An 11164-nucleotide genomic window follows, 5' to 3' on the forward strand; every position below is an offset into this window, starting at 1 on the left:
TCTGACAGTCCTGCTGACAGGAATCTGGTTACCAGCTGTACGCAGGAAGAGACAGCAAAGCCATAATCGGCCTACTTTCCCAAGCTTTTAGCTGGGTTTTTTAAATGGCCTCTTGGTTTTAGAACATAAGAACATAGAGCCCTAAACAGCCTCGGCCCAGTATACCTGAAGGAGCGTCTCCACTCCCATCATTCTGCCCAGACACTGAGGTCCAGCGCCGAGGGCCTTATAGGTGGTTCCCTCTCTGCGAGAAGCAAAGCTACAGGGAACCAGGCAGAGGGCCTTCTCGGTAGTGGCGCCCACTCTGTGGAATGCCCTCTCACCAGATGTCAAAGAGATAAACAACTACCTGACATTTAGAAGACATCTGAAGGCAGCCCTGTTCAGGGAAGCTTTAATGTGTGACATTTTAATGTATTTTTAATCTTTGTTGGAAGCCACCCAGAGTGGCTGGGGAAACTCCTCATAAGGGAGCTGTTCCTGGAGGAAGAACTGTGAGGGGAGAGACTCCATCAGGCAAGGCCTCCTTCCACCTGCCTTGCTCTACCCTCTGCTTCTCAATGTGTATTGTTTTATGTACTGTGGTTTGCCATTGTTTTATTGATTATAGTTTAGATATTATTGTAACTGCTGAGTGGATTTCTGTTTAACTTTTATATGTTGATATTATTATTTTATACTATTCTAATGATTGTTGAATGATACTTTTTTGATGTAGGTTGCCTATTTTAAAGTTATGTTTTATTATCACATTTTTGTATTGCATTAGATTGTTGTAAGATGTACATTTTTTGTTTCTTCAGCTTGTAAGCCACCTTGAGTATTGTAAGATAGGCAGTATACAAATTAAAAATGATTATTATTGCCTGCTGCATCAGGCCAATGGCCCATCTAGTCCAGCATCCTGTTCTCACAGTGGCCAAACAGATGCCCATGGGGAACCCAAAAGCAGGACCCAAGCACAAGAGCAACGCTCTCCCCTCTTGCAGTTTCCAGCAACTGGTATTCAGAACCATTACTGCCTCGGACCATGGAAGCAGAGTATAGTCATCATGGCTAGCAGCCATCGATAGCCCTCTCCTCCATGAATTTGCCTTAATCCTCTTTTAAAGCCATCCAAGTTGACGACCATCACTGCTTCCAGTGGGAGTGAGTTCCAAAGGTTCAAGTTTTAAACCTTTATGAATCCTTTCCTAAGTCCTTTCTAAGAAAGCTTCAAGTCCTTTCTGGACAGTTGGCTTTTTGTCGCCATTTCATTTTTGTCTCCGTACTAGGATGGCGTTGTTATGATGCATTGTTTTAGCGAGTTGCTATAAGCTGCCTCGTGGAGAGGAATAGACATCCTTCGGATGAGCAAAAGAAAGTGACATTTCTGGCGTTACATTTAAATCAATTCCCTTTTAGTACTGTAAGCTCTGCAAAGCTCTGAAATCTGGAAGAAAGCTACTTCCTGGGAACTGTCTTGTAAGCACGATGCTGTGATTCAGTGTGTCTTACAACAGGAGTGGGGACCAGATGCCGAGCATCGGATGCCTTGACACCCACCCTTGGATTAAACACAACCCCTTGCACACAACTTCTGAATCAGCTCAGGGTACAGCTCACAAGACCCAACAGGTACATTAATAAAGCCTAGGATACATGGCTAGGCGTAAGCAAAGACATTGCCCCAACATTTGATGAACTCCTCCCATTCTTCTTTAAAGCAGCCTTTCTCAACCTGTGGGTCCCTAGATGTTGTTGAACTACAACTCCCATCTCCCCTAGCTAGCAAGGCCAGAGCTCAGGGATGATGGGAGTTGTAGTCCAACAACATCTGGGGACCCACAGGTTGAGAACCGCTGTTTTAAAGGAACAGGGTGGGATCTGTAATTTGTGCAGGTCCCATCCCAAGCGAGAAGATGGATCTTGCAGGCATGCACTCCTACAGGGGGCTAGCACCCTTCGCACCTGCACTGATCACAGAGAATCCTTGGCAAGAAGACTTCAATCCAACCCTCTGACTTTCCCTCTGAACCAACCAGCTGTGCAAGCCTCACTCTCAGAAGGCAGGGGAAGGATTTGCTCATCTGGCTCACTCCCTTCCTGTTCTGGGACATCCAGCGGCCCTGAAAGAGGACCTTCCTCTCAGTCACTGTTTGAGTTGTCTCCACTTAGAATCATAGACGGGATCAGAGATTCTTAGAAGACTGGAGTAAATATTTGAACTATTTGAAAAGCAACTGTAATAAACAGATTACGCTCGTAGGATTGCAAGGAGTTCTGTAAGGAGGACTATTTGAAACATTGCAAGAAAGACTATGATGAGAATTATTAGTTAAGGACAATTAAAAGTAATAGAGAAATTAAGGAATGCAGAACAAGCGATAGAGAACGGGAAATCTTCAGAAGTTGTTGACAGAAGTCTAAAATATTGTATAAGATAAGAAGTTATGTTAAGTGATTGTTGGAAATGATATGTTAAAAAATACCCAATAAAAATGTATATATATTAAAAAAAGAATCATAGAAGGTACCCCCAAGACAACTCAAGCCCAACCTCCTGCAATGCAGGAATCTCAGCTAAAGCATCCATGACAGATGGCCATCCAACCTCTGCTTAAAAACATCCAAGAAGGGAGAGCTCACAACCTCCCCAGGGAGGCCGTTCCACTGTCAAACAGCTCTTGCCATCAGAAAGTTCTTCCTGATGTTTAGTCAGAACCTCCTTTGGTTCATGTTCTACACTTCAGACCAGGAGAAAGCAATCTAGCTCCACCTTCCAAGTGACAGCCCTTCATGTATTTGAAGGGGGCTATCCTATCTCCGCTCAGTCTCCTCTTTCCCAGGCTAAAGATACCCAACTCCCTCAACTGTAAGGCTCGGTTTCCAGACCCTTGGTCATCTTGGTCATTCCTCCTCTGCACACGTAAATAAATGTGTGTGTGTGTGTGTGTCTTTTAAGGAAGCAGTTTAACCCAGAGTCCTCTGGGAATTAGGAACATTGGAGTGACCCACTGAAACAAAACTGAATCAAACACCTGGCAACTCTGGTTTTGTGGGTAAGTGCATTATGAAGAACTGTAGGTTCAAAACTACAGGTTAGTGACCAAAGAAAATGCTGCTGACCTTCAGGGTGCTATGAAGCTTCCAAAATAAACCTCAACATAAAAACAATCCCAAAAATGTAAATTCCATTTACACTCAGAACAAACAATGTCCTAACAATGTTAGAACAAACAATGGTGCGCATTTTACGGCAAGTTCTTTTAATACCAAAGTAGGCCAGCTGTAGTAAACACAGAATGACCTATACATCTGTCCATCAGCACCATGCTTAAGATGTCTCGAAAAGGAATGAGGTTTCTTATTCTGCAACATCCTTGCATCACTCTTCTTCCTCCTCTGTTCAGAACGTAAAACAACTGCAAGCAACATCTGGCTGGATCGCATGAAACATAATTGAGCAACTGCTTACAATTATGCTCACTCAGTGGATGGAATGATATGATGCAGATTTGGAGAGCAAGCAAGATAATGTCTTGCTGAACATTTGTTCCCTGTGCCTGGAGATTGCGTTGCACTTTCTCTGGAGGTCATTTAGCCAACGGGCAAAATAGTTCAAGTTCGGCAACACAAAACTGATGAACCCTATATCCTGGAGGGCCAGACAAACTCAAAACTCAAGACTCACATATTAATAATTATAACAAGAGTGGTTTGATTTCTTATCCACCCTTCACTGCAAGGTCCCAGGGTGGGTTACAGCCATTTGATGCACAATATTATGCGCAAACTTGTTTTCTCCTGCTCTGGAGGGTAGGACTTGAACCAATGGCTTCAGGTTACAAGAAAGGAGGTTCCAACTGAACCTCAATAAGAACTTTCTGACTATAAGAGGTGTTTGACAATGCAACTGATGCCCACAAGAGGTTGTATGCTCTTCCTCCCTGGGGGTTTTAAGCACAGGTGAGATGGCCATCTGTCGTGGATGCTTTAGTTAAGATTTCTGCATTGAAGGCTGATGGTGATTCTTGCCATCCCTTCCAACTCTACAGTTCTATGATTCTATTAGGAACAGCAACAACTGATTGCAATGAAGAGACTAGGGTGGGTCCGTAAGAGAGAGAGGGAGAGAGGGAGAGAGGGAGAGAGGGATGGGGGGGGGAGTTAGTTGCCAGGATAAAGATGCGTGTCTTCAGAATATGATGAAAACTGCATACAGAAAGTGCCAGGCGCTTTGTGGCGAAGCTCTGTGGCGAAATAATTCAACAGCTATGGGGTTGCCACAGAAATTGCCCTCTTGCTGCCACCCCCTCAGCTTCTGAAGACAAGGGAGCTACTAGGAGGGCCACCTCTACTGACCTTAGCCCTCAAGAGGGTCTGTAAGGAAGGAAGCCTCTCATACACCACTGATAGGTGCTACACACCTTTAGCTACCTAATCCTTACTCAGATACGTACTCTCTGATATGCTAAAGCAGGCATAGGCAAACTCGGCCCTCCAGATGTTTGGGGACTATAACTCCCATCACCCCTCGCTAACAGGACCAGTGGTCAGGGATGATGGGAGTTGTAGTCTCAAAATATCTGGAGGGCCGAGTTTGCCTATGCCTGTGCTAATGTGTTGAGGATGGAGGAAGACCACATCTCTTGGCCTTGCCCCTGTGGGGAACAGCTGTCTCCTAGAAACTCTCAGCACCCTCAACAAACAACAGTTCCTAGGATTCTTTGGGGTAGCCATGACTATGAGTGCCTAACGTGGTACGATACTGTACAGAAAGGTTGCCATGTTTCAAAAAGTTAAAATCCAGACACAATCTGCAAAATCTCAAAAAAAAAAACAACCCCTGAGTTTTTGAGCTATTTGTAATGAAATTTACCAAAATCTACACTTCCAACACAGACTGCCATACGTCCGGATTTTCCCAGACATTTCAGCGCTTTCGGCTTCTTGCAAACGCCGGTTATGTCTGCGAAATTCTGGACATATGGCAACCCTACATATAGTGCAGATGGGTCATGTGTTTAAATGCATTTGATGGCGTTGCTTTTTTTAGTGAGCAATTGGATAGACTTAGACACTTATATATCCACCATTGACAAAGGGACAAGGATTGTCATTCTTAAAAGTAGAATCCACAAAAAGGTCGGGGAGAAATCTCCTTGAAGAGGCTTAGAACCCTGAGCCACTGCACCACACAGGAGTTATGCCTGCCCTACCCCATAATTCTCAAATCACAGGTGCATATTTATTTATTCCAGCCGTGAATGTTCCACTGTGGGTGTTCACTTGATTTAACAAATTTTATGAGGATCATTTGAGCTTCTCCTTGTTGTGAGCAGCTTTGTGTTAAGGAAAGCAATATTTTGAAACCTATTTACAGACAACAGGGACAAACTCTGAAGTCTATATTCTATTCTGCAGAAACACAACCTGCCTCCTCGGTGCAACATTGACACCCACACTTAATAGCAAATCCAAGGAATATCAGAATCCAGGGTCATCGTTTTAATAAGACTAAATATGTGCTGTGCTGCAGCAGTACAAAAAGAACTGCCAGCCCAACCACACAGAGCAGCTGTGTGCACTTAACAACAGCAGCAGCAACAACAACAACAACTTATTTATATGCCGCTCATCTGACTGGATTGCCCCAACCACTCTGGAAGGCTTCCAACAAACTAAAACACTGTAAGACATCAAACATTAAAAACTTCCCTAAACAGGACTGCCTTCAGCTGTCTTATAAAAGTCAGAAAGTTGTTTAGTTGCTTGACATCTGATGGGGGGGTGGTCCACAGGGACTACTGAGAAGGCCCTCTGCCTGGTTCCCTGTAACTGAAAGAGAAATGGGGAGATTTGCTCATTCCTGCACTGCACCAATTTTATACACTGAATGGCAAAGTTTTTCCTGGAGTGTCCCATTTCAGGCTGCGGGTATCTGGGGAATAGTAGGGAGGGAGGGAGGCGGTTCAAATCCCCATGACGGGGTGAGCTCCCGTTACTCGGTCCCAGTTCCTGCCAACCTAGCAGTTCGAAAGCACACCAAAAGTGCAACTAGATAAAAAGGTACCGCTCCAGCGGGAAGGTAAACAGCATTTCCTTGCGTGCTCTGGTTTCGGTGTTCTGTTGCGCCAGAAGTGGCTTAGTCATGCTGGCCACATGACCCAGAAAAACTGTCCGGGGAGCAGACAAACGCCAGCTCCCTCGGCCTGTTAAGCGAGATGAGCGCCGCAACCCCAGAGTCGTTCGCGACTGGACCTAACTGTCAGGGGTCCTTTACCTTTAGTGCTTTTTTCTGGGGGGAAGCAGGGGTAGGCATACCCCTAAACATTTTGTGGATCTAAGTTTGGCATCATTGAGAGGCGGTATTTCAATATGAGTAGGAAAATGAGAGTACCCCTAAACGGGGTTTTTTAGGAGAAAAAAAAAGCACTGAATATTCTCATATGACAAACAAGCTCGTGGTCTATAGAGAATTAGCATGTCAGGGCAAAAGGCTTCATCCAGACTTATGGCATACAATCTTTTCACTTGCGTACAATTTATTTGTCATGGCAATAAGCGTTCAGAGATGCGGCACTTACACTTGCAGTCTGAACGAACCCCCTGGATTTGAAAATGCATTCACTTAAGCGGACTTAGAATCATAGAATTGTAGAATTGAGGATCATGTATTCCAACCCCCTGCAATGCAGGAGCATGCAATTGTCCCATACGGGGATCAAACCTGCAACCTTGGAGTTATCAGCACCACGCTCCAGCCAACTGCGCCATTAAAACAGATCCTTCATTGTGCAGTCACACAAAACAGAACCAACAACAAGACAAGTAAAATATCACAATATGCAAAAGATATCCAAATAGGTTTGTAATTCATAAATGACATCAGGAGTGATTAAAACACATCTTAAAATATGATATCTCATTATAAAATATGGAAGTTAAAAGTGAGCCAAATAAATAAATAACAGCATGACAACCAGATTATAAATAAAAACAGCACCCAGGCAACAATAATTTTATTATTTGTACTTTTGCCATATTTCTATCTTGCCTGTCTTCCAAGGAACTCAGGGTACAGTACATGGTTCTCTGCGCTCCTCCCCCAATATTATCTTCCAAACAACCCTGTGAGAAAGGCCTAGTGTCATACAGGGAGTCCAGGAGTGCCAACTTGCCCCCACATCCGTGGGTGCCCAGGGTCATGGGTGCCATACAGCATGCATGGCTCTGACACTGCCTTTGTGGGTACCCAGCCCCTTCATGGGGAATTTTGTGGGTGCTCGGGCACCCAAGGCCCCAGGGAGCTGTCACCTATGCAAGAGTCAGAATTTGAACCCGGGTCCCAATTCTGAAATGCTAACCATTGTGTCATGCCAGCTTACCATGCCAGTTAATGCACCCCACTCCCTGTGTATACATTCCTTAGACGTAACAGTTGTTGCCAATTGTGCTGGCACACTTTCCTAACAGCCGCTCTTCTGCATCTAGTTACACAGAGCATGGGACTCCAGGATATGTGAGTTTTGCAGATCCACTGTGATGTGACAAGTTTCACCCACCCAAACTCCCTCTTTCTGCACACCTATGTTGTCTACTGTCAGCACCTTACTGAAAGGTTGTTGCTCATTGACAATTATTTTCAAAATAGCATTTGAGAGAGTATGCTTGCCTTGGCACCATAAGACAACTGAGGCTGTCACCCTAAGCATCTTTTCAAAGGAATAAGGTCCACTAAAATCAATGGAATATTTATTGATTTCTGTGGAGGCAGATCTCTGCCTAAACTTCTTTCAAGTGTGTTTATTTTAATAACTTCTGACCTGCCCTTCATCCAGATGGATCCAAGGATGGTGTGGGTGTGTGGGTGTGTGGGTGTGTGTGTAGCAATAAAAGCAAGACATCAACCATCATCAAAAAATTAAATGCCCTAGAAGACAACAGAAAAGCAGCCTGAATAGGAACAGAACACTTTCAAAGTGCTTGGGCAAACAAGGAAGTCTTAACCTAGCTCCAAGAAGATTGCACTGTGTCAAATACAAGTCCAGCCTCTCCAGGGAGTCTATTCCAAAGCCAAGGGGCCAACACAGAAAAGCCCATGCGAGTGTTACACACTTCAGCAAGTGACAACACTCAAGAGAAAGGCCTCGACTAAATATCTTACTGTACAGGCAGGAAAATATAGGAGGAGATATTCATACCGGTATACGGACCCCCAAGCTGCATACAGAGAGCAAACTGTGGGGCCATAGAGCCAAGATACATATAAGCAAAGCTCCAAAACTACTCAAACAACAGCAACTGGCAACACTGTACGCTAATACATAGAAAGAATGTATACATTTGCCAAACCTCAAACCACCACATAAAATGTCCAAGTCTTTCTCTCCACCCCCACCATAAAAGCATGCAGCTCAATGTTTCTTGATCCCATACCTCATGCATTTCAGCAATTATTGTCCTTGCTTGTGTTTTAATCTAATGAATGCCAGAAAATTCAGAAAAGGAAAATGCTTTGCAAGTACGGAGAGTTTATAAGGTGGGATTGGCCTACTCGGCAGTTCATATGCATGCTTTTGAGGGAGAAACCCCAAACCTTGAATCCCTCTATTTTTCAAATCAAGGAAGGAAGGGATTTTTGACTGGTGGGGATGTGGGGGTGAGAGAGAGACTGAAGGAATTGAATGCAAGGAAGTTTACAACCAGGTGGGTATTGTAAGTGGAAATCACTGGTACACAAATGTTTCTATACAACCAGGGACACCGTAACAGCTGTTTTGAATTCACAAGAACATCAGAACTGGAGGCATTTTTGTCACATATTCTGAAGGGGGTTTGGAACAGAGTAATGTGCTTGCTCCCCCCCCCTCTCTCCAAGTTAAAGGGCCAGCAACCATTGTCCAAATCAGCCTTTAACTCAAGAGAAATAAAACACGTAGGTATCTTGATATACCCAAAGGCAAGGACATGTTGGATTAACACATACTCACTCTAGAAAGACACCTAAGCTTGAAAGGTCTAACCTTGAATGCCATGCAATGTAAACACAATGAAAAAGAACAGGGAACCCAAGGCCAAAAAGTTGTGCGAAACTGATTTGGGGAAAGGGAGTGAATGAAATTGACAAAACCAAGAAATTAGCCCTAAAATATGGGGGTCAAGGAGGAGGGGGGGAGAGATGGAAGGAAGCTGGGAAATAATGGTATTATGTTAACCCTCAACTGTCAGATTTGGAGAGGGGGGAGCCACATGCTTCTTCCACAACTCCTGTTTCTCTTCCACACCACGTTTGTGACAATGTGCATAGTACTGGCATTGTCTTTCAGCGATACCAGTCTGATTTCCTCTCCCCAAGAAATCATGTCAAGGTAAGATCTCACCCTGCCCATCATCTTCCAACTTGCCCTTTCTTGATGTCACACACATACCCCTTTCTCCCCAGGAGAACACTGAAGGAGAACACTGAAGGAGAAAAGTGCATTGTGGGGAGGGAGGGGGAAGAAAGCAGCACCCGGCGAGTGTTGTGTGGAATAAAGAGAAGTCTCCACTTGTCCACACCAGACACACAAAAGCACTTTTTTTTTTTTTTTTGCAACGAGAAAGAAGGGGAGGAAGGGGATTAAGGCGGCATTGACAACCAGGTTCCACTTGCAAGCAGCCCTTCAGATGACAGCCAGGGGATGTTCTTTTGCACATCTATTCAGACACACACCCCTTTTTCATTCCATCCATGCTTTAAAGGGCCAGCAAATAAATAAACCAACCCTTCTGGAGCATAAAGGAGATGCAAGTCCAATGCCGTTGCCCGTCTCTCCTTCTGCCCCCCCCCCGCCACCTCCAAGTTCCTCCAAGCCCCTCCTCTTCCCACCCCCTCTCGCTCGCAATGAATACACCCCGATTCTCTCCCCACCTCCGAACACATAAAGCACCACCACCACTCCCCAACAGCTGGAGAGAGCGAGGGGAAGGGGGGGGGAGAGACAGCCAGCCAACTCGCTCCTCAAAGCAGCACATCCATCAAACTGCAGCCCAAACAAAAATAAATATACTCAGCGCACAGCAAGGCAGGGGAAGAAGCCACCTCGACCTATAAATATTTGGAGTAGCCAAGGGATTCGGGGGCGGGGGCCAAGAGAGAGATGGGGATTCCTGGTCTGCATTGTTATCCCAGCAGTAGGGACCAGAGGAGAGGAAAGAGGACCCCCCCCCAAAGTGCACACCCTCCTTCCTCGACGCACACACCCCTCTCTGCTGCCATTACCCCCCACCCACCCACAGTCAGCAAACAATGAGCGAGAGGGCAAGCCCGGACGCCCCCTCCCCTTCCGGGCTTCCCTAGAATATAGCCCCGCCGCCGCCACCCCCGACGGGGAGCCCGGGCGCCCTCACCTCCAAGGCTTCCAGCGTGACGAAGCTGGCCAGGGCAAAGCCATCGATGATGTCCTCCTCGGGCGAGGAAGACTCCCTCCGCTTCCTCCTGGGGGGCTTGGGCCGGCACGTCGGCGGCAGCGGCGGCTTGCCATTGTTGTCGAGCTCGGAGCCCGAGGAAGAAAGGACGGACGGGGCGGGGGGCGTCCGCCTCGGCTCCGCCGCCACCACCACCAGAGCCGCCCCGCCGGGAGCAGCAGCAGCAGCAGCAGCACCTTGTAATAATCCGCGTTTGGAGCGCCTCGCCCGGTCGCGCTGCGAGCGGGAGCGCCGCTTCTTGCGAAAGCCGTTGCAGAGTGTGGGGCCGTCCATGGCTCGCTCGCTCTCGTCGCAACAACAGGGCCCCCCCCCACCCCCGGACAACTCCACACTGCCTTCGCCCTCCCTCCCTCCTGCTCTTCCCCCCACCTACCCACCCCCTCCAACTTCGCCTCCCCCCACCCCCGGGTGGAATACAGGGAGGGAGCGAGGGAAGGGGGGGGGGAGGAAGAAGGAGAAGGAGGGGGGCAAGAAAGGGAGACTCCCAAGGAATGTCAGCACCCGGGGGGGCGGGCGAGAGAGATGTCGAGAGATTCCTCCGAGCAAACCCAGGAAAGTAATGGCTGGTCACTGGTCTTCCTTGGGAAAAGAGATATGTGTAATTCCTTCCAACCTCGGCAGCAGAAAATAAATTAGAGGAACAGAATGCCTTGATCCAAAGGCAGAGGCAGGCAAGCGTGAGGAGGGGTGTGTGTGGCGGGGTTGTCTCTTG

The 11164-nt window shown here is 46.7% G+C and overlaps 1 protein-coding gene across 9 annotated transcripts in view; it reads right to left on the reverse strand.

The window, feature by feature from the left end:
- The window catches only part of AUTS2 (activator of transcription and developmental regulator AUTS2), a 689545-nt gene extending 678740 nt beyond the window's left edge, over nt 1–10805 (reverse strand). For all 9 annotated transcript variants that reach the window (XM_053367368.1, XM_053367370.1, XM_053367367.1 and 6 more), the window contains exon 1: nt 10375–10805. In XM_053367368.1, coding sequence (XP_053223343.1) covers nt 10375–10725 — 351 coding nt within the window. In that variant the 5' untranslated portion in view covers nt 10726–10805. The remainder of the gene's footprint in view (nt 1–10374) is intronic.
- Between the last annotated feature and the right edge of the window lie 359 nt (nt 10806–11164).

This window comes from Podarcis raffonei, chromosome 15 (assembly GCF_027172205.1).
Source record: "Podarcis raffonei isolate rPodRaf1 chromosome 15, rPodRaf1.pri, whole genome shotgun sequence".
NCBI lineage: Eukaryota > Metazoa > Chordata > Lepidosauria > Squamata > Lacertidae > Podarcis > Podarcis raffonei.